General features: G+C 53.1%; 5 protein-coding genes across 5 annotated transcripts; 1 reads left to right on the forward strand and 4 right to left on the reverse strand.

The window, feature by feature from the left end:
• Window positions 1–3,407: 3,407 nt before the first annotated feature.
• On the reverse strand, window positions 3,408–5,749 carry BDW74DRAFT_146998 (SET domain protein). The gene is made up of 4 exons (XM_073723458.1): window positions 5,724–5,749; window positions 5,131–5,673; window positions 4,819–5,078; window positions 3,408–4,761 (listed from the first exon to the last, which is right to left on the reverse strand). Exons 2-4 carry the CDS (start codon window positions 5,625–5,627, stop codon window positions 3,470–3,472), a joined length of 2,049 nt encoding a protein of 682 aa, XP_073586903.1. The 5' UTR covers window positions 5,628–5,673; window positions 5,724–5,749; the 3' UTR covers window positions 3,408–3,469.
• Window positions 5,750–5,940: 191 nt separating this feature from the next.
• Window positions 5,941–7,880, forward strand: BDW74DRAFT_146999 (NADH-quinone oxidoreductase subunit NuoF). The gene is made up of 3 exons (XM_073723459.1): window positions 5,941–6,275; window positions 6,358–6,429; window positions 6,481–7,880. The coding sequence occupies exons 1-3, from the start codon at window positions 6,015–6,017 to the stop codon at window positions 7,639–7,641; spliced, it is 1,494 nt and encodes a 497-aa protein (XP_073586904.1). The 5' UTR covers window positions 5,941–6,014; the 3' UTR covers window positions 7,642–7,880.
• A 40-nt stretch (window positions 7,881–7,920) lies between these two features.
• Window positions 7,921–10,504, reverse strand: BDW74DRAFT_188380 (putative MFS transporter; the record flags this gene model as incomplete). The annotated part of the gene is made up of 3 exons (XM_073731706.1): window positions 8,738–10,504; window positions 8,120–8,687; window positions 7,921–7,935 (listed from the first exon to the last, which is right to left on the reverse strand). The coding sequence occupies exons 1-3, from the start codon at window positions 9,892–9,894 to the stop codon at window positions 7,921–7,923; spliced, it is 1,740 nt and encodes a 579-aa protein (XP_073586905.1). The 5' UTR covers window positions 9,895–10,504.
• BDW74DRAFT_147001 (nuclear protein 96-domain-containing protein) lies at window positions 9,849–17,318 on the reverse strand. Its single transcript, XM_073723460.1, has 3 exons — window positions 16,844–17,318; window positions 12,489–16,195; window positions 9,849–12,430 (listed from the first exon to the last, which is right to left on the reverse strand). Exons 1-3 carry the CDS (start codon window positions 16,938–16,940, stop codon window positions 10,442–10,444), a joined length of 5,793 nt encoding a protein of 1,930 aa, XP_073586906.1. The 5' UTR covers window positions 16,941–17,318; the 3' UTR covers window positions 9,849–10,441.
• Window positions 17,319–17,947: 629 nt separating this feature from the next.
• Window positions 17,948–20,953, reverse strand: BDW74DRAFT_147005 (acetate--CoA ligase). Its single transcript, XM_073723461.1, has 7 exons — window positions 20,656–20,953; window positions 20,457–20,525; window positions 19,145–20,392; window positions 18,834–19,094; window positions 18,648–18,777; window positions 18,323–18,597; window positions 17,948–18,271 (listed from the first exon to the last, which is right to left on the reverse strand). The coding sequence occupies exons 2-7, from the start codon at window positions 20,493–20,495 to the stop codon at window positions 18,209–18,211; spliced, it is 2,016 nt and encodes a 671-aa protein (XP_073586907.1). The 5' UTR covers window positions 20,496–20,525; window positions 20,656–20,953; the 3' UTR covers window positions 17,948–18,208.
• Between the last annotated feature and the right edge of the window lie 417 nt (window positions 20,954–21,370).

Below are 21,370 nucleotides of genomic sequence, written 5' to 3' on the forward strand. Positions count from 1 at the left end.
GAGCTGAGGGGGGTCAGGGCATCGTTGATGTAAGCAGACGTGGCCCTCATTCTATCTCCTCGACTCTAACAATCATCTAGTGGCTCAAATCGCAGGACCTGATACCAAAATTACTCTCCTTTCTGTCATCTGAGTGGCCAGCTTCCGTTCAGACCTCTGCCGGTGATTTCCTGAAAGCCATTATAACCATATCGGCGAACGCAACGCAGAACGATCAATCTTGCATTGGGCCTAATAGTTTAACTCGCCAATTGGTGTCCGCTTCATGCGTTGAGACCCTCGTAAAGGCAATGTTGCAAGGGGGAAACGCTTTGACAGTCGGGGTTGGGATCGTCATAGAGGTCATTCGGAAGAATAACTCCGATTATGATCCGGAGCATTTGAATAGCCCGGACTCGATGCCCTCCATGTACGATCCTATCTACCTCGGTACCTTACTCAAAGTCTTCGCCAAACATATTCCCGACTTTGTGGCGCTGATCAAGAGCTCAAAACATACTGTCTTTGAGGGTGGGAAGATGAAGACTGTGGAACGAGGCCAGCTGAGCTCTGCCTGGGGCGCCAAGATCGAGCCTCTAGGTTTTGACAGGTTCAAGACGTGTGAACTTATGGCGGAGTTGCTCCATTGCAGCAATATGGGTCTCCTGAATGAGCCCGGTAGCGATGAGTACGTCAAGCAGAGGGATGCGGAGCGCGAAAGGATACTACGGGAAGGCGCATTCGATCAACATCATGAAGGTGCTTCAACATTTGGTGCTAATGACTCGACCGCGGATTTCGTCAACGGTTCTCTCGCCGGCTACGGGTCACCCGAGGACTCTAGAGACTTTGATGCATCTAACGCGGGTGAGGAAGGGTTTGAAGACGTTAGCTCATCACCTGTCCTTCTTGACAAGGAGAAGGGGCCAAATAGCAAAGAGGACAAGGCCGATTCAGAGACATCGCCCGCGACACAGACTCCAATGAGTACTGAAGAGCAGACCTCGACTGAATCGAAAGGGAGCGATGTTGACGAGAATAAAGAGGATCGAGTGCCGTCACCTGAAACCGGATCGCCCACAGACGAGATTACATCTCAGATCAGGAAAATGTCGTTGGAAAACACACCGGCCAATGATGAGAACCAAAAACCTGCCGAGTCTACTGTTTCTGGGACAACGCCAGTCCCTGCATCAGCACCAATGTCCTCGAACCCCGATGCTGTACCGGCCCCTCTGTTTGCCAACAAGGACCAGAACCAAGAAGATACCGCTGCCACAATTGATGCTCCGGAACAAGCCGAATCTTTAGAGGCGGCTGACACTGGCGCTGAACAACTCCCTGCACAAGGGGCCCAGGACGATTCACACCAGCCCCTGCATCCTGATGTTCAAATAGACACTAATGGGCAACCTGTTGTCGGCGACTATCTTAAAATTATGTTTGCAGAGAACAAAGTCGTTCCAACCATACTGGTAAGTCGTGAAACCGCATTACACCAAACCCTGCTAATATTGTGCTCAGGACTTCTTTTTCCGCTTCCCTTGGAACAACTTCCTGCATAATGTTGTTTACGATGTCATTCAGCAAGTGTTCAACGGACCTATGGACCGTGGGTATAACCGCATTTTGGCGATCGATGTTTTCGAGACCGGTAAAATCACACGGACGATCATCGAGGGCCAAAAGCGCAGTGATGAAACTCAGACGGCCAAGAGGATTCGTCTTGGGTATATGGGCCATTTGACACTCATCGCAGAGGAGGTTGTCAAGTTCAGCGAGCGCCATCCCCCAGAGCTGCTCTCGACAACAGTAATGGACAACGTGCTGAACCCGGAGTGGATAGAATATGTCGAGCAGACGCTTTCTGAGACAAGAGAGCGTGACAATGCCATTCTTGGCGGAGTTCGACCTGATATTTCCATTGGGCATCGACAGGGCATGCTGGGCGCTGGTCAATCCTCAGCCCTGGCCGATGCTGGGTTGAATGGCATGACTGGCAATTCGAACTTCCAGGGGTTTGACATGGTGAATCAAGGAAGTGTATCGGGTGGAGCATTTGGCTCTGGCGGCAACTCACTACTCAGTGGATTCGCGAGTTCGAGTGACGATGATGAAGATGAAGAATTGGATGATCTAGATGACCGGCACTTAGCCGAACCGTCCGCGGAAAGCGGCACCGAGAATGTAGGTTATGGTCCCTCTGCCGATGTTGAGATGCGTGATGTTTGAATCTCCTTTCGGTTGCCGATGTTTGTGTGCTCGACATCTCCGCCTCATGTACGCAGTCTGTTCCAGGACTTCGGTGGGTTGCAGAGTTTCTTGTTATCACCTGGCCCGAAAACCGTGTTCCAACCGGTCCCTCAACGAGCATACGACTGAAATCTTATCCGGATATCGCTAACTATATCACACAGGCATCGAGCCAGCCCATACCAATTCTTGCTCCACCTCCAGCTCCCCTCAGCCTTGGTCCATCTCGGGCACGGAGGCAACTCGCTGCACGACTAGCCGCTCACAAGCAGGCAGCCGAGAATGCCGAGGGGGGTGAAAACGAAGAGGGGAATCATGGCTCAACCGAGTTCCAATGGCCTTCTGACAACTTCGGCCAAGGCTCTAATGATCATTCCTCGGAATTCCCACCTGGTAACGCGTCGTCCCCGACGTTCCCCGAGTCTGGTTTCAGTCCTGAAGAAACGTTTTCCACCGACTCTTCTGATGAAGGAGACGACTTCGGAGGATCGAGGCGGCGCAAGGAGCGAGTGCCGCTGGAGGTTGATGACGACGATGACGATATGGGCGAAATGGTAGGCCCATCAATGGAATCCCACTTGCTGGACTCTGACGAGGAGGAAGATGCCATACTCAACGAATCGCTGGGCTATCCAGAACTCGGACCCGGACAATATAGGAGCTACCGAAATTCTCGACTAGGAACCTCCCCATTCGCGGATGACCAGAATGATAGCAGTGAAGGAGAGGATGAGGGACTAGTGGAGATTGTGGTTCCAAGCAAGAAGCCTCAGGGATCTGCTTGACCTAGAACGACTTTATTATTTTGACTGAACCCATTTCCTACGAACCAAAACTCATGATGATGATTATGATGATGTACACTATTTGACTGCATGGCATTGTATATCCCAACGCGACGACAAGGAGCACAGCGAATACGAATACGGCCTGTTGGATAGGTTCGGTTAACGGCGCCTCAAGCGGCACTACTCACTTTCGACATTTATCTGATGCTGAATGATGGTAACTATACGATCTAGCGGCGTTATACTTCGGTTGTCTTTTTTGCTTTGCCCCTTACTTTCTGGTTGTTGTCCTTGCGTGCATTTTGCATTTGTCTAACGTATGGGAGCTTCCACTGCTAGAGACTACGATGGCCTCTGTCTGCAGTCTGTACGATAGTTGATTAGACGAATGATTGTTCTTACCTACCAGACTATTCAGCCCTTAGGTGCAATTGTAATCAAGTCCCGGTCTATTCCTGGGGAATATACAAATACGTCTCAGTCTCAAGCATGACATTCCCACCCTCCTCATCACTACCAGCAAGCAGCGCTAGCGGATCTTCCGGTACCTGAACAGTCTCCTGCTCCGTCATCATCCACGCCCACCGTACCCAGTTCGGCGACAACCACCAAGCATCCGCGTCCCCATGCCAACCGCCTGTAAACGGCTCCAGTTTCTCAAAGAGCTCTTTCCTCTCGCGCAACTCCGACAGGACCTCATCGAATTCACCCACAAGCCTCTCGTCATCTTCGTCTTCCAGCGCCCACGCAACGTCATCTGGTGGCGGGAGATAATGGTCAAGCAGGAACGAAGCCCAGCGCGACAGCCTGGGAGGGAGGAAGCTCTGGCGCTCGTGAGACGATGCCGCGCTGTGCTTATGCCTATTTGTGAGATGCACGGCGACAACGAAGCACGCGAAGAGCGGGAACCGGAAGGGGGATGCGTTTGCGGTGATGCCCCGGAGGGCGGGGATGCGGCGGGAGGCGGTTTTCAGGATCGTCGTGAGGCATTCTTGCGCTGCTGGGAAGACGTCTGCCTCGCAAGGTTGTAGGAGAGAGAGGATGTCTAGGAAGGAGAAGAGCTCGCCGCTGTGTAGGAGGATGGAGGGGCGTTCAAGGATACGCACTTGGATGCGCGATTTGATGTGTTCTGGGAATTTACCAGGTGGGACGCGAGCCATGTGCTGGGATAGGAGGTGTTTTGTTTCGTCCCAGCCGCCTTGGAGACCGTGGGTGCGTGCGCGTTGGAGAGACCAGGCGGCGATGACCAGAGCTGATTCGGAGAGGGTGATTTGGCTTTTGCGGTAGACTTTGGCGTGGGTTTGTTTTAGATTTTGCGGTTGGCGTGACTCGTCAGGCTCTGTTGACTTCAAGCGTACTATGTGCGTGATCAGCTCGATGACGATCTGGCTGAGTGCCGAGAGGGCAGCGCGGGAGTTCCCGTATCTGTTTGCGATCTGGATGGCGTGTTCAGAGATCTCGAGGGTTTCGAGCTCGCGCTGGTTGGCTGCGAGGACTGAGATGGCGTCGAAGAGGGCTGGGGAGATGATCGAGTGCTCCATGGGAATCTCTGGGGCTATAAGAGGGTAGAAAACGTTGAAGACGTAAAAGGGGTCTTCGGTGTTATTGGTGCTGGAGCTAGGAAAGAGCTGCTTTTGCTGCTCGCGGGCGAAATGTAATGGGCTGCCCGGAGGCGCGCGAAGACTGACGGTGCGGTAGTCGCATGGGTTGTTGCTCAGGCAGAAGCCGTAGTTCATCATCACTGTTGATTGTCAGTCTGCATGGTAGGCGTCCGCTAGGGGTTTGGCCTAATGCTTACGCTGCTCGTTGTTGCGAGGGCCGTAGTTGTTCGCAATCTCTTCATCTGCCCTGACGTCTTCCAGAACGACAAAGTCGACATTTTCGTTCCCAGCGCGCCATTCCACTTTGGCCAATGGCCGGTGGTTCAAAATGTCGATGAAGGGAAGGAGAACGGAGATGTTCTCCTCGGGCATCCCAAGTTCGGGGAGTACACCGGATAGCACCTTCGCTGAGAATGCGCGAGAGACAAAGAGTGTAGATGCCCAGAGATAGAGACCCCTTTCACAACCATCAGCAGTTTACTCCAAATCATTGGGGCAGTCGGGTCTACCATGAATATTTCTCCGCATCTGGGAATCCAGACTTGCGGAGCTCACTGCTCGAGCTTTCAAACTTCTCCTGCAAAAGAGCAATCTTTTGCTTCCGAGCCTGAACCAAACTCGTTCCCTCTAACCACTCCAGGTCCTCTTCTTCCTGGTAATAGGAAAGGGTGGTCAGAGAACCCGGCTGCGGAAGTGTCCGAATATATGGATGCCAGAAGCTCTCTGTCCCGCGCAAATATTGGCCAACCAGAAAGAAGATGGCTACTTCTTCAGGGCCTACACTCTCCACGAATGCAGAAGGGAATCTAACGTCGTTAGCCGGGAAATGAACGCTCCCAGCATGGTGATCTATTGCATTGAAATAAGACATGGTGGTTGCGACGGGTGTCTTGATGATATGCGTATCCCTGGACACCCCGCCCTGTTTCACCCGGATATGGGTTCCACGGCTGTCATCATGGCTGATGTAGACATTTTCATGGAGGTTACCGCCGTGGATTTTCATCCACTCTAGCAGCGTCGTGTAGACCTCGAGGTTATTCTCGGCGGGGCTTGTTCGGGTTAGCAACTCGAAAAATAGACTCGAAGGCTGGAGACCAACCCAGAGACCGCCGCACTCGACTCGATTCCGTCGGCCATAATATTGACAGTTCTATATTCTATGGTCTCTTGTGAAATGTATAGTTATGCAAATGTTCCCTTTTCGGTCATGATGTAAGGTCACGTGTAAATGCTGACCAAGCCACACGTGACCCACCCCGTCCAATCACCGAGCGGGCAAAGCCGGATATTCAGCAACCGCAGAATTGAAGCTCAAACGCCATCACCGACCCCCTCGTGTCGTGCTTCCCCTCCTCACAGTCTCTCCGACAGCCATTGGGCCATCGTCACCATGATATCTCGAGCGGCGGCTCCTTCGTCTTCTCCCCTCGCCTCCCTTTCCTCCCGATCCCTCCGACTCCAGGCCCCGGCCGCCCGCTCATTCGCGACCGTCCAGGACAATGCACCCCCGGTACACCACCACGGCGGTCTGAAGGACCAGGACCGTATCTTCACGAACCTTTACAACCACCATGGCGCGGATCTGAAGTCGGCTATGAAGTACGGAGACTGGTACAAGACCAAGGAGATTGTGTTGAAGGGCCATGACTGGGTATGATCTCGCTGATTCCCTCCAACCGCAATGGAGGAGTAATTGGAAGGGGTGTTGGACTAATACTGGTCTGTTTTTCTAGCTCATCTCAGAACTCAAGGCCTCCGGTCTGCGTGGACGTGGTGGTGCTGGTTTCCCTTCCGGCTTGAAATATGTATGTCCCTTTAACTTGCCAGAACCCGCGAACCCCGTCTAATTTGGCTAGTCTTTCATGAACTTTAAAGATTGGGACAAGGATCCCCGACCCCGATACCTAGTCGTCAACGCCGATGAAGGTGAACCCGGAACCTGCAAGGACCGCGAGATTATGCGCAAGGACCCTCAAAAGCTGATTGAGGGTTGCTTGGTTGTCGGCCGTGCTATGAACGCCAACGCCGCTTACATCTACATCCGTGGTGAATTCTACCAGGAAGCCACCGTCCTCCAGCGCGCCATCAACGAGGCCTACCAGGCCGGTCTGATCGGTAAGAACGCCTGCGGAACCGGCTACGACTTTGACGTCTTCATCCACCGCGGAATGGGCGCCTACGTCTGCGGTGAGGAAACCTCCCTCATCGAGTCCATCGAGGGCAAGGCCGGCAAGCCCCGTCTTAAGCCCCCATTCCCCGCCGCCGTCGGTCTTTTCGGCTGCCCCAGCACAGTCACCAACGTCGAGACCGTCGCCGTCACACCAACAATCATGCGCCGAGGAGGTAGCTGGTTCGCCGGTTTCGGTCGTGAGCGTAACGCCGGAACTAAGCTCTTTTGTATCTCCGGCCACGTCAACAACCCTTGCACTGTTGAGGAGGAGATGTCCATTTCCCTCCGTGAGCTGATTGACCGCCACTGTGGCGGTGTCCGTGGCGGTTGGGACAACCTCCTCGCGGTCATTCCCGGTGGTTCCTCAACGCCCGTCATCCCCAAGTCCGTCTGCGACGACCAGCTCATGGACTTCGACGCCCTCAAGGACTCGCAGACCGGTCTTGGTACCGCCGCCGTTATCGTCATGGACAAGTCCACCGACATCGTCCGCGCCATCTCCCGTCTCTCCACCTTCTACAAGCACGAGTCCTGCGGTCAGTGCACCCCTTGCCGTGAAGGTTCCAAGTGGACCATGCAGATGATGCAGCGTCTCGAGAAGGGCCAGGCCCGCGAGCGCGAGATCGACATGCTCCAGGAGCTCACCAAGCAGGTCGAGGGTCACACCATCTGTGCCCTTGGTGAGGCTTTCGCCTGGCCCATCCAGGGTCTCATCCGTCACTTCCGTCCGGAACTGGAAGCTCGCATCAAGGAGTACTCACAAGGGCTGAACGGTCAGCAGTACCTTGCTGGTGGCTGGCACCCCAACAGCCGGGCTGAGGGCAAGCTGATCTCCCCTGGCATGTAAACTATTTTTCTCTCTTAATTACAAAAGAGTTCGAGTTGACCATAGAGTACTGGCCTCTGGAGTTCCTTCTGGTATCTTTTTACTACATAAGAGGGGGTCATTATCTTTCTTCTCCTTTCCTATTTCCCTTACAGTCCGCGTGCGTTGCTTGTTTTGTTTTAGGCTTTTGACCATGTACAGTTCTGTTCGAATCCGGTAGCATGAAATGAATTCAATCCAACTTATCCACATCTATTCTATATTCAATCTCCTTCACAAAAACCAATCTAGAGCACATTATCAGACCATGGAGGGCTAAAACATGCAAGTGCAAACCGTCCTGAGTCAGTGATTGAGCAACCCCATCCCTCAAGACGCCTCAAACTGTGGTGCTTCCGCGCGCATTCTCTTCCATGAGTCCAGTGCCAGAATCAACAGCAGTATCCTCTCCATCCTTTCCTGAACCCTTCCCATCCTCTTCTCCCTCTTCCTCAATGACCTGCAATCCCTCCCTCTCCCTTCCACATTGTTTGTCCCGCTGAACCCTCCTCTTCTCCCTCCACCCCGCTCCATAAACATACTCAACCCAAACAAGGCTAACAGAACCTAATATCAAAAGTCCCAAGAACGCAAAGCACCAGCCCCACCCCATGCCTCTAATCATATAATCCACAACAGCTGCCCCAAGCGCACCTAGCCAGCACCGGACCAGATTGCACGCCGCTGCGGCGGTGGCCGGCTCATCGGGAAACAGGTCGACGAGGAGGGTGTTCAGCGTGTTTGTGCACGCCACTGTTGCGAAGCCATTGAGGAATTGGAGAGTTAGCGGTGCCGCGAGGTTAGTTCGTCGCTCGAGGACGAAGCCGTAGGGGATTATTGATAGGATTGTGAGGATGATAAGGGGGAAAAAGCGTTTCAGGCGGGCTCGTTCGATCGGAAAGCTCTGCAGACTGGTTGCTATTGATGGGTCCAAGGGGAGGTTTAGGGACTCGGCGTGGTGACGGTAGCTGCGGTTCAGAAAGACGCCGTTGAGGATTGCACCAAGTGCGGCGCCGATGCCTAGAGGGCTAACAATGGTTAGGGTTGAGATCAGAATGCATGACAGTGAGGTTCTCACAGGAAGCAGAACCCAATTTGGAAATCGTTGAATCCATAGATTTCAGTGAAGAGACTTGGAGTACTGGTGAGTAGGGCAACGTTGGTGAGCAGCAAGAGGCCAATGGACGCAATGATAATGAGGGCATCTTGCTCGAGGAGTATACTGAAGACCTTAAGAGGGTTAGGGAAGCGTAATCTCGAAGTCTTCACAGCATCCACATTGCCGTTTGGGGCCTCTTTCACGGTTGCAGGCTCAACATCAGCTCCAGGCCCGTTGTTGACGGCAGAGGTAAACACCTTCCTACTCTGCCACCACTGAACCCCAGTCCACCTCCACCTCTCTCTAGGAAGCAAACACCCATCCCCAACAACCTTCCTCACAGTCTCCGGCACAAAAAGAGCATAAAGAACCAAATACCCTCCGGCAACAATAACAAGAAACCAAAACACACTCCTCCAACCCCAAAACCTCGCCAGCAGTCCCCCCATAACCGGTCCCAGCGCCGGCGCAAGCATAACACCCGCCGCCATAAGCCCAACATACGAACCCCGCTCCGCAGGCGCCGCAATATCCGCAATAACCCCGTATCCAAACGAAACGGTACCACTACTCCCGGCGCTCTGAAGGCACCGCAGCACCAGGAGCGCCGGGTAATTGTTTTGCAGGGCAAGGCCGATGTTCGCTGTGGTGTAGATGGCAAATGCGAGTATATACGCGGGGCGACGGCCGCAGGTGTCGGCGAATGTGCCCATGAAGGCGGGGGCGAGGCCCTGGAGGATCATGTAGGTGGTGATGGTGAGGTTGATTAGGGCGTTGGAGAGGTGGTAGTTTTCGACGAGGGTCGGCATGACGGGGTAGTAGATTTGCCCGGAGAGGGGGGAGAAGAAGGATGCTAGGGTGACTATGGTCACGATGAAGCGTTTCTGGCCATTGCTGAAGGCTGAGTATCTCTGGTGTTCTGTGGAGGTTGGCATCGTTACGGAGCCTTCTGCGGGAGATTTTGTTGCTCTTAGAGATACGGTGGATGAAGTAGAGGTTGAGGACCGACGAGAGGAGGAAGAGGTGACTGCGACTTCGTCGGCAGGGAGTATTTCGTCTATCTCAAGCGAAGGGCGAGATCTGTTATGGTGATGGTGATAGCCAGACCTCTCGGAGGCCATGGTGGCTCGAGGCATGAAGAAGAGACGCAGGAGAAAGAACAAATGAGACGGCGTCACACAGTTGAGGGAGAGAGGAACACAAGGCAAACAATGTTTTCATCCTGTCTCACCAGAATGGCGAATTTCTGCTCATGGACGCCTGGAGCCCGAGCCGGAGCCCGCTCTACACTAGTAGACCTGCAAATAACCCGGGACCGGCATGGACACAGTGAGGGATTCAATGATCGTATTCAAATCGATATCATCTAGCTACTACAAAAGCAACTATCTAAACAAGGCACGCCATGCGGAACAAACAATATCAATATTCCCCAGCGTCAGCATGGCTTCATTATGAAAGAAAAAGCACAGAGGCAGTGGATGGGCAATAGAAAAGTAGACAAGCTAGAATACAAGATCAAGGAAGGTGATGGAACAAAGTCAACGCAAGTAGAGGCATTCGAAATGGATCGAATCTAGGATGATTAAATTGCTCGAGTCAGATCTCAGTAGCCCCCAGCCATAACAACGCTATAGTACCGCCTACTCATCTCTGCCGTCTGCACGAGACGAGCATCACCCGTCAGAGGAAGACGAAGAACACGCGACATCTCCATTGCCTGAAGAACGTTAGTATCGCTAGTGTTAAGTGTAAAGGATAGGGACAGCTTACCTTGACATCCTCCTGGGTTGTCCAGCCAGCAACGATACGACTCATCTCCTTGAACGCCACGCGCTCTTCCAATCCTTCCACGCCCGACCCATTGATAACATCGCCCATTGTCACTAATGCATCCACCAGGCGGTTCAGACGCTGAGGGTCTCGTCCGCGCGCTGTCACCAAGCGAAGAAAGTCTTCGTAGACACCGCCACCACTAGCCCAGCCGCGAACCTTGCGCTCTGGTGCCTCTCCAAAACCGGACAACAAGGTCTCCAGGGTTTTGTAGTCGTGCTCAATCACCGCCGTCGGACCAACGATACGGCAGAATGTGGCATGGGCATCGTTCCAGTTCTTTCCGCGAACAAGACAATCCACTTCGCGTGCAGCATCGCCAGTATCCCGAGCATAGAGAGCCTTGGACATCCAGATCCATTTCTCTGGAAGCTGGAGGTCTTGGGTAAGCTGCCGCCAATTTGTGTTCGGGGAGCCTTCGGGTGTGATCGGTTCAGGAAGTTGGGCTGCGAACCGCGCAAGTATCTCTTGAACAGCTCTTGCGCGGTCTGAGGCGCGAGACAGGTGAAGCAAGACAAACGAGGCCTGCGCAAGGTTTCCAGAGGCGCTAAGCTCCCAGCCGTAATCCCACGCAAGTTGATCCATCTGGGCGGCATCGACCTTGAGACCGTCATACTGCCCAAGAACAATAGCAAGGACGTGACAGAGTTGGAAGGATAGCCGGTTCGACAGCTTGTCTCCGGTAACAGACTCTGGCAACAGCGCAGCAGGCAAAGCAAGCGCGGGGATACCAGTGCCCTTAGCCGCACCTAACGTTGTGGTATAAGCCTTGAGCAGAACCCAAAGGGGCGATTCATGACCAAGGTTGTCGGTAGATGTATGCCATACGCCTCGATCTTTGTCCTGGTGGGGAGGCAAGGGAAACGCAGGTTCCTCTCCATTCTTGAGGTCCCGAGCAAAGGCTGAAACTGCAACTTCAATGGGCTCATCGTCGGTAATTCCATACCAGAGGCGCAGCCCAAAGGCCTGGAACCAATCCAGCTCGAACCGTTCAGAGAACGTGAAGGTCGATACACGATCCTCCAGGGCACCGCCAGATTTACCTTCACTGCGGAGGGTGTTACCCGCCAAGAGTTCATACAAGGCTCGGATCGGTTCAGTCATCTCCGACCAGACGTTGTGCTGTCGCCACTTTTCAATTTGCTCGGCCATGTCGCGCTGCGTCGTAGGGTCTCTGCCAATTTGCGAAATAAGAGTGGCAAGGTGAAAGTTTTGACTGGACATCAACGTAGAGCAGGCTTCTTCGACACGATGCGAACAGAGCAGATAAACGGCGCGTTCTTCGGCAGAGCTAGCCTTGTTCAGAGCTTGTGTGTTTCGTTCGCGGACTATGATCTCCCAGAGGCGATTTAGCCTATCTTTCTTAATGCGGTGTAGGTATTTGTGTCTCAACTGAGGTGGAACACCAGCCGACAGATCATCCTCAATGTCATCGTTGAACAGGACATTGGCCAATTCCCAAATGACTCGCTCCTTGTCATAATGAACAGAATGAGTCGCCTTGGCAAACGGCTCAAAGTTTGCCTTCACGAGCCGAGCAAATGGCTGGCCATCAACACTGGTAATGTGGGACTGTGTCCGCTGAATTTCAACCATCTCGTGAGGTTCGGCGCTCTGTCTAGAGCCAAAAACGGCAATGTCCCGGCCTTCGCTGGTAACAGAGAACTTCTCTCTCCAATGCAAATCTCCGTACCGACGGTCACTCATTTCACCTTTTGCGCATATGAGCGAGTTGACGGGGCCCCATCGAGGCTTAAATGAGTGGTGGAAGTCCAGGTCGTCCTTGCTCATTTCGTTCGACTCCCCGGCGAAAGTCTTTGGTTGCTTGTGGTATGGCCACTAGGGAAAAAGAGGGGTTAGCTATGTACTGTAAAAGAGTAGAAGAAAATGGCTGTACCTCAAAGCCTCCCGCCTTCGGTTGCGGCTTCTGTGGCTTAAGGGGAGATTGCCCTTGTTTGCGTGGTTGTTGGAACAAAGAGTTCATCAAGTCAATACTAGTATTGAACCCCTTCTGCTGGGCGGTCACTGCTGGTTTCGTTGGCGTCTCATCGTTGAGTGGGCGTTCGCTAAAAGCATTCGCCTGAATCTCTCGAAGAGCGTCACGGTTCTGCTTCCTGGGGCTAATAGTACGTTGCAACTGCTCAGCCCAGTCACCAGTAAGATCGAGGCGGGCCTTAGAAGGTGTGTTCCAGGGCTTCAATGAGGGCTGGTTAAATGTGATATCCATATCCTCATCATCATCATCATCATCATCATCATGCTCCACGGTACGACCAAGGTTGGGAAAGGTGCCCGCCATGTCCATTTCCTCGCCTTCGTCTAATTCAAGTTCTGACTCGCCAACAGACTGCTGGCTTTCGGTGACGTCGTCGCCATCCTGCTCAGTTGAACCCGTGGAGCCCTCCTCTAAAAAAGACTCGTCTTCATCATCGTTTTCAGATCCCATCTCCCGCTCCTCCACCGTCTCCATTGCCTGATTTCCAAATGCCCCTGGCACCAACTTTCGCTTTTTGAAATCGAATGTGTCGTCGTCGACTCCCCCCACCGAGCTCGCAAAGGAATCGTCAATGGAGTAGGTCGACATCTGCTCCGAGCCAACGGTCAGATCGCGGTCGGCGGGGAGAGTGCTTTGGTTGTGGCTCTCACCTTCTGCTTCCTCGTCATCATAGTCAAGGCCATATGTCGTGTAATGAGCCACTCGGAAAATCCATGTGCCAGTCTCGGTTTCGTAGTTGACGAACTCGGTGTTGTGAACCTTCATCAGGCGGTCGACGTGTTTTTCAAACAGCGGGCCACTAGTGGTAGATGAGAGATTCTTCTTGTCTCGTCCACGAGGCCAGGAGTTTTCAATGCGAAGCGTAGAGGGAACGTTCAGGCCCTTGCCTCTTGCAGGCTTGATTGACTCATCAGGGTATACGGTAATCTTACGAACACCGATGTCCACAAGGCCACCAAGCAGGTTGTCCAAATCGATGGTGGTCAAATCAACAGGTTGATCGAACGTGACCGCACCGCAGCGTTCGCGACCAACAGTCAGACCCTTGAAATGTTTCAACTCGTCACGGCTCATTTTGCTAAGCTCGGCGCGTGTTGGCTTCATCCAGTAGTCACCTGGGATGGGGTCGCCACTAGGACTGAAGGACATACGCGATGCACTATCGCCAGGCGAAGCAGACGAAGCACGCTCAGAGTCTTCTGGAACCGAAATCAGAAGTCTCTTGCTTGATACGGATTCCATCTCAGGGCTCGCGGGGGTTTGAGATGCTGGCTTAACACCATTAACACCATTAGGAGCGCTGTTCTTACGGATTGAGCGCAGGAAGCCCAGTTCTTCTGGGGTAGGTTCCGAGCTCTGGGATTCCACGGGCACAACCTCACCACCGGAGGCGTTGTCAGGAGTCGACTCGAAACTGACCTTCTTCCTGACCTTACTCGCGGACTGAGCGGCATCATCGCCATTGGTAATCGCGGTAGGCGAGTTAACAGAGCGCGTGAAAATCTCGGTTCTCACACTTCGGTCAATGGTCAAGCGCTTCAGGTTGTTGCTCGAGTAACGGGAGCTGCCCGAGCCAAGGGCACCAGGGGACAGGATGCTGTCGGAATCTGGGTCAAAGGATTTGCGCAAGCTGCTGGTAGAGAAGCTCTTGCTGAATGTGCTACGCCCCAAGCTGCCGCTGAAGCTGTTACGCATGCTTGTTCCGAGAAGACTGCCTCCAAGGTTGGGAGTGGCACCTGCACTAGAAGGCGAACCGTAAGTGGAATAGGAAAATCCATACCCTCGAGGCTTAGGCGGTGTGATGAGGCGGTTGGCAGCATTGGGTGTAATCTTGTAGATTGGCAGAGGAGCGCGTTGCTTCTGTTTGTTCGCAGACGAGAGCGGCGTCGCCAATGGGCCAGGACTGGCAGTACTCGGTGCAGGCAGGCCAGAGAAGATTGATTGGTTGCCATAGGGGTTTCCCTCGAGAAGAGAGGCCTGGAGGCTACCAGGCGCAGCCTGCGACTGCTGCATCGGTTGTGCTTGCTGTTGCTGAGAGCCGCCGAAAAGGCTGGAAGTTCCCAGTCCTCCAGTTTGCTGCTGCTGATTCTGAGTGTTGCCGAAGAGCGAGGTGCTTGGGTTCTGTACCCCAGTGGTGCCACCGAAGAGAGAACCGCCCGTGTTCGTCGTATTGCCAAATAAGCTTGGTTTCTGCTGCTGCTGCTGCTGGTTCTGGGCGCCACCAAAGAGGCCACTACCAGTTCCAGTCTGCTGGGTGTTGCCGCCAAAGAGCGAGCTACCAGTGTTGGTGTTGGTGCCGAACAGACTTGGCTTTTGTTGCTGCTGGTTCTGAGAGGCGCCGAAGAGACCACCGCCAGTTCCGGTCTGCTGAGTGTTGCCGCCGAAGAGCGAGCTGCCAGTCTGCTGCTGATTCTGTTGGTTATTCTGCCCGAAAAGTGAGGACCCCGTGTTGGTATTTCCTCCAAAAAGGCCACCACCGGTGGATGATTGCTGAGTATTGTTGCCGAACCCACTGAACAGGCCTCCTTTGTTTTGAGTCTGATTCTGGGTAGTGTTTGTATTCGCGCCAAACCCGCCAAATGCACCGGTACCGGTCTGCTGCTGCTGACCGAATGGCGAGGACGTAGCAGCGGTGCCGCCGAATCCAGTTGAGGTGGTAGTGTTCTGTGCTCCAAATCCACCAAAGCCCGTGCCTGTACCTGTGGTTCCAGTACTTGAACCAAATAGGGGCTTGTTCTGCTGCTGTTGGTTGTTGGCGTTGTTGTTACCAAACAACGAGCCACCAGACCCGAATCCACCGCCAGTGCTGGACCCGAAGCCAGTACTGGTGTTGTTTGTAGTGGTTCCGAACAAACTAGGCTGGGTGGTACCTGAAGAGGCGCCTCCACCAAACAAGGAGTTTGCTGGCTTGGTAGCACTGAACAAAGGATTGGAGGCAGTTGAGCCAAAGGCGCCGGTTGTCTGTGTCGAGCCAAATGCGGAGGGGGCGCTAGTAGCAGCTGCACCAAATGGTGTCGAGGTGTTACCGAAGCCTGAAGAAGACTGCTGGGATCCAAACCCGGATCCACTTCCGAAAGCTGAAGAACCAAAAGCACCGGCCTGTCCACTTCCATTTCCGTGTCGACGGCCTGCGTTGTAATCTGCCAATCGAAGCTCTTCAAAGGAATATTTGTTGTACGGTTGCATCATCGAGACACTTTGGTAGTGGTTCATAGTAGTCGAAGCTGCGTCCTTCTCAGTGTACGCGCTGAAAGGAGTGCTGCCTGTTCCTTCGCAAGGAGGGACGCCCTGCTGGAAAGCAGTTCCTGCTCCACCAAAGCCCGAGCCGCCACTGCTGCCAAAGCCAGTTCCAGCACCGAATCCCGTGCCGGTACCAGTTGTGCTACCGAAACCTCCTCCTGCAGGCTTGCTTCCAAACAAAGTGTTGCCAGTGTTCGAGCTACCAAATCCACCGCCCGTGCTAGTCGAGCCGAAACCACCACCACCGAAGCCACTGCTTGTAGTCGTGGTGGCATTATTGCTCCCGAACATACTACCGCCAGTTGAGCTGCCAAATCCAGTTTTTTGAGCTCCGAATGCTGATCCCGTCTGATTATTCGATCCGAATCCTAGAGTGAACATGGGTTAGCGCCGTCGGATTTTCAATTTGAACATTGCACCAAAACAAAACACGTATTATGATAGAGGTGTATGAATCAAAAAGCCATCCAAGGCACGGATCCGTAGTAATCGACTATCCAGGACATGTTCCTGCGGCGATGTTCGTGGAGCCGAAGTGTTGTGATCCGAATCAAACCAGAAACTCGGAAAATTCGTAGCAAGGCGACAAAGAATCCGTCCAAGGTGACCGTAGCAGAGAAAGGATCGCTGGCTCATCGAAACATACCTCCACCGGAACCAAAACTGCTGGAGGCGTTTCCAAACAGGCCGCCACCTCCTGAAGTTGTGTTACTCCCACCAAACGGGGACGAGGTTGATCCAAAGCCTATATTGTGGAGTTTAGACTGTCAGAGACTGTCATAAAGCTGCGATCCTTTCTCTTGTGGCGCTACTGAGTTGCTCAACGTCGATGGTCTCCGTGCGGGATGATTCACTGTTGGAAGCCGTACAGGGCCGTCACGGGTCGACATCTCAAGCACCAGATACCCGGTTGATCATAAAAGGAAATAGATATAACGGGTAACGGGAATTGTGACAGTAAAGCCGTAAAAAGGGCGTTTGGGGGTCTGAACATCAAACAGATTGAAGGGACCTACCTCCGCCAGAACTCGTGCCGAAACCAGTGCCCGTGCCAAAGCTGGAACTTTGCTGGTTGTTCGAACCGAATCCGCCTCCTCCAAAGCCGAAAGACATGGTTGTTGCGTATCTTTTCTCAGATTAAAGCTTCATCTGTTCTCTCGAGGCAGTTGTACCGAACAGTCGCGAAAGCTTGTGAACGGGTGCGAAACGATCGGAACTCGAACTAGTAGACGAATGTAGTGCGGTATTCAAAATACTCGAGTTCAATGCGCTAGATCGCAAGACGCGCAATGGATGCGAAGGGAAAATGTCGGGTGAAGAAAGGTGTGTATTTTTTTCCCTCGACGTACGCCGATCGCGAGAAAGGTGAGAAGAAAAGGTAAATTAAAACAAATGACACACCAGCTACCGACGGGTAAGCGTCGTCAGAGCGAGGGTTTTGACGAGTCCTAAAGGACGGGAAGATGGGGTGACGAGAAAGCGACCTTGAGAAGTCGAAGGGAGCAGGTCGAGGTGAGGAAACTGACGCGATGGAAAAGAGCCCGGGCTAAGCAGGGAGAGGGGATGGCCTGGGGCTAACCGTAAAATACGTTCTGTGGTACAGATCCACACCAGGTGAGTGCTATCAATACGTAATGGTATGTAATCTGGCTTAGTGCTGTGACTGCTGCCAGTGTTACTGTGCTCCACGTGACTACTGCCTGAACCGGCACCGCCAATCAGACAAGATCCTGATCTGTGAGTTGAACAGCTTCTAATGCTGCCTAGTAGAAACTCAGAATCAGTTGTATTCTGTGGGACTTTACTCGCTGTGTTTGACTCAGATACTGCTCACATGACCTGAAGTAGTGGCCGAGGTTACTTCCCTGAACAAGGGCATTGGCTCTTTTCAACCTAGACAATCATCTTCGAGGCTTATTGTCCGCAGCCATTATCGCCTTCCAAAATTCCAAGTGTACCCTGGGTCACATGGGTACATACCGGATGTGTCCAATCAGATACAGACAAGGCTCCATTAATGATACTCTCTTATAGTCCATTTGTCCAGATGATTGTCAGGCAGCACTAGGTATATGTGCAGTCTAGATCTTTACTACTAAGAAAAAGATGGGACAATCCAATGAACAATGAAAATGTCATAAGTTATAACTAGTCATTTATAGACATCCGCTCCGAAGACCAATAAAACATGGGAATCACACAACTAGCAAATAAATATATCACGCTCGGTTCTGGTCTCAACGGCGCCATGGATTGCCTGACTAAACCCATCCATTTGCAGAGTTGACAGGTGAGTCAACTTGGTCGGGTAGTCATCATCATGACACGCTTTTGATGGGTATATATGGGGTCTCAAAGTCTCAAACGGTGGCAACTATAATTTATTTTCCACGGGAAGAGTGCACAGTGGCGATGATCCGCTCAACCACGGAAGGATCGGACAGCTGGGGAAATTATTAGCCTCAAGCAACTCGATATGGAAAACAGGGTCTTACCGTTGAGATATCACCCAGGCTATCCTCCTCACCACTCAAGATCTTTCGCAAAATGCGGCGCATGATCTTACCGCTACGGGTCTTGGGCAGGTCGTCGACAACAAAGACGGCCTTGGGAGCAGCGAAGGGTCCAATTGACTTGCGGACTTGCAGAATGAGATCTTTCCGGACTTGGTCGTTCGTCTCGTTGCCCTCCTTGAGCGCAACAAAGGCGTTAACGGCTTGGCCGGTCAATTCGTCGGCAATACCAACAACGGCGGCTTCGGCAACCATGTCTATAGCATTATTAGTACAGTCGAGTTTCATGGTCTGCTTGTGGACTTACGGTGCTCCAGGAGCGCAGCCTCGATTTCTGCGGTTGACAGACGGTGGCCGGAAACGTTGACAACGTCGTCAACACGGCCGCGGATCCAGTAGTATCCCTCGTGGTCACGACCAGCACCATCTCCGGTGAACTATTACAACCATATTAGCAACCTCGACTCAAAGATAGACTGAATGATGTTCTTACGTAGTAGCCCTTGTAGACGTTCAGGTAGGTGTCCATGTAGCGCTTGTGGGCGCCCCACACAGTGCGGGCCATGCTAGGCCAGGGCTGCTTGAAGGCAAGCACACCCTCAACATCGTTGCCTGAGATCTCCTCGCCAGAGACTGGGTCAATGATAGCAGGCTCAATTCCGAAGAAGGGCAGAGAAGCACTGCCAGGCTTCGTGGGGGTAACACCGGCCAGGGGAGTGATAACGTTGGAGCCAGTCTCAGTTTGCCAGTAGGTCTAGAAGATCAGTTAGCCGGAACCAAATGTTCAGGGAAAAGGCGGCTTACATCGCAAATGTGCGCCTCCTCCTTTCCGACCTTCTCAAAGTACCACTTCCAAACCTCAGCAGCAATTGGCTCGCCGACTGATCCCAGGACACGGAGGTGTGCCATCTGGTGGTGGATATGCTCGTCACCGGCCCTCTTCAACAGGCGCAAAGCTGTGGGAGCCACGTAGAACTGGGTCACCTTGTGCTTCTCGATAACGTCCCAGTAGCGGGAGAAGTCAGGGTAAGCCGGAGTACTCTCGAAGACGACCGTGGAGCATCCCAGCAAAAGAGGAGCGTACACCACGTAGGTGTGACCAGTGATCCAGCCAACGTCACCACCACAGAAATAGCGGTCATCGTCGTGGATATCAAAGACGTATTTGCCGGTCATGGCAGCGCCCAGCAAATAACCAGCGGTGGTATGCATAACACCCTTGGGCTTACCAGTGGAGCCAGAGGTGTAGAGAAGGAAGAGAGGGTCTTCAGAGCTGACGGGTTCGGGGGCAATGTAGGCAGGGTACTTCTCAACCTCATCGTGCCACCAGATGTCACGGCCCTCAGTCCAGGGCACCTCGGCGCCGGTGCGCTTGAAAACAAGAACGGTGGAAACATCGGGGCACTGCTTGAGACCCTCATCGACAATCTTTTTCGTTCCAATGACCTTACCACCACGCTTTCCTTCGTCGGACGTGATGACAACCTTGGAACCAGCATCGAGGACACGGTCGCGGAGGGAGTCTGAGGAAAAACCGGCGAAAACGACGGAGTGAACAGCACCGATACGCGAGCAAGCAAGGAAGGCGACAATAGCTTCGGGAATCATAGGGAGGTAGATGGCCACTGTGTCGCCCTTCTTGACGCCGCGTTGTTTCAGGACCCAGGCAACTCGAGACACCTCGCGAAGGAGCTCGCCGTATGTGATGGTTCGGCCCTCATTGGGCTCGTCGGCTTCGTAAATGATGGCGACCTTGTTGGGATTCTTAATGGCATGGCGATCAACGCAGTTGAAGGAAGCGTTTAGTCGACCTTCGGGGAACCAAGCAACGTCGCCGTTCTCCAATGAGCCGATGCGGGTGGTCTGGAAGTCTCTGTCGAACGTGAGGAGCTCTCGGGCCTTGCGAGCCCAGAAAGTGTCGGGATTGCGAATTGACTCCTCATAGAGCTTCTTGTATTCATCAAGATCCTTAAGGTGAGGTCCGGCAGAGGGGTGCTTGTCGTAGAAAGCCTTGGGAACGTGGAAAGTGTCAACCTCGTGGGCCTCGAGGACCTGAGCGAGCACGATTAGTCAAAACCCGTTGGCCGAGCAGCTCGAGTCCAGGGCTGTTGCTTACCACGGAGGGCTTGGGAGGTGAAATCGGGCCGTCACTCATATTGAATAGGGAATGCGAATCTCGAGATTTCTGAACTCCCAAAAAATGTCAGAAAAACCACCCAGAAGACGGAAGAAAAAAAAATGAGGCTACTTGGTGGGGGGAGGCCTGCAGAGCAGTGCCGGCACGTGAGTTCACAGCGGGTGGGATTTAAGCTTACCGTTGCAGTAGTAGTGGGGTATCCCAGAGAGGAGGGGTAATAGAGTCGTCGAGATCGGAGAGAGAGGGAGAGGAGAGGAGAGGTATGCTGGATGTGAGAGAGAAGGTGAGGTGAGAAGAGATACAGTGTGGGAATAATTGTCGAGAAAGGAGGGCAGCGGATGGTATTTAATGTTCCGTTGGGCTAAATGGAATTGATGGAATTAATTGTTGAGGCCCGCTGTCCGGCTGTCGGGCGGAGGGGATACCTCCCTTAAATGGCGAATTATGCGTAGCCTAGGGTAGCCTTGGGTAAGGACTGCCTTTCCATTCTAACGAGAGAGAACAATACCCCGGCCCCGACTCGACCGTGGGCGTGAGGTCGGTCCCTTTCCGGGTGGCCGTCAGCTTGCCGGTTCGGTTCAGTGGTAGCTTTCCCCAGCCTGTCATAGACTGAGCATTACTTTTACTGAGACTGACTTTGTCTGTCCAGGACTAGATATCCATTTTGAACCATGGGCCATTGAAGTTGCGCAGCTCCTGAGGTTGTTGCGGTATTCATCGAGCACCTCATAATACATAATACTACACGGCAGAGTACATTGAAAGGATCGCCCCCCTGCATGAGCGATGCCGGAGAGGTTCAAGTGTCATTCGCCCCCTCCACAAAACTAAACTCAGCACAGACTCGGCCATGCGGGGCTTGGCCGCCTTTGCTTCTTTTGTTTCCGTTGCTC

This window comes from Aspergillus multicolor (genome assembly GCF_047715735.1).
Source record: "Aspergillus multicolor strain CBS 133.54 unplaced genomic scaffold BDW74scaffold_4, whole genome shotgun sequence".
NCBI classification, from domain to species: Eukaryota; Fungi; Ascomycota; class Eurotiomycetes; order Eurotiales; family Aspergillaceae; genus Aspergillus; species Aspergillus multicolor.

What these genes read in the sequence shown, in the direction of transcription:
- BDW74DRAFT_146998 (XM_073723458.1), bottom strand. Translation starts at nt 5,627, where the DNA reads ATGAAAATCCACGGCGGTAACCTCCATGAAAATGTCTACATCAGCCAT. An exon ending in GATGCGGAGAAATATTCATG is followed by an intron (nt 5,079 to 5,130) that starts GTAGACCCGACT and finishes TGGTTGTGAAAG; the next exon opens with GGGTCTCTATCTCTGGGCAT. An exon ending in CCCTCGCAACAACGAGCAGC is followed by an intron (nt 4,762 to 4,818) that starts GTAAGCATTAGG and finishes GACAATCAACAG; the next exon opens with TGATGATGAACTACGGCTTC.
- BDW74DRAFT_146999 (XM_073723459.1), top strand. Translation starts at nt 6,015, where the DNA reads ATGATATCTCGAGCGGCGGCTCCTTCGTCTTCTCCCCTCGCCTCCCTT. An exon ending in TGTTGAAGGGCCATGACTGG is followed by an intron (nt 6,276 to 6,357) that starts GTATGATCTCGC and finishes CTGTTTTTCTAG; the next exon opens with CTCATCTCAGAACTCAAGGC. An exon ending in TCCCTTCCGGCTTGAAATAT is followed by an intron (nt 6,430 to 6,480) that starts GTATGTCCCTTT and finishes TAATTTGGCTAG; the next exon opens with TCTTTCATGAACTTTAAAGA.
- BDW74DRAFT_147001 (XM_073723460.1), bottom strand. Translation starts at nt 16,940, where the DNA reads ATGTCTTTCGGCTTTGGAGGAGGCGGATTCGGTTCGAACAACCAGCAA. An exon ending in CGGCACGAGTTCTGGCGGAG is followed by an intron (nt 16,196 to 16,843) that starts GTAGGTCCCTTC and finishes TGTTCACTCTAG; the next exon opens with GATTCGGATCGAATAATCAG. An exon ending in CGAAGGCGGGAGGCTTTGAG is followed by an intron (nt 12,431 to 12,488) that starts GTACAGCCATTT and finishes CTTTTTCCCTAG; the next exon opens with TGGCCATACCACAAGCAACC.
- BDW74DRAFT_147005 (XM_073723461.1), bottom strand. Translation starts at nt 20,495, where the DNA reads ATGAGTGACGGCCCGATTTCACCTCCCAAGCCCTCCGTG. An exon ending in AGGAGGCGCACATTTGCGAT is followed by an intron (nt 19,095 to 19,144) that starts GTAAGCCGCCTT and finishes CTGATCTTCTAG; the next exon opens with ACCTACTGGCAAACTGAGAC. An exon ending in ACGTCTACAAGGGCTACTAC is followed by an intron (nt 18,778 to 18,833) that starts GTAAGAACATCA and finishes TGGTTGTAATAG; the next exon opens with TTCACCGGAGATGGTGCTGG.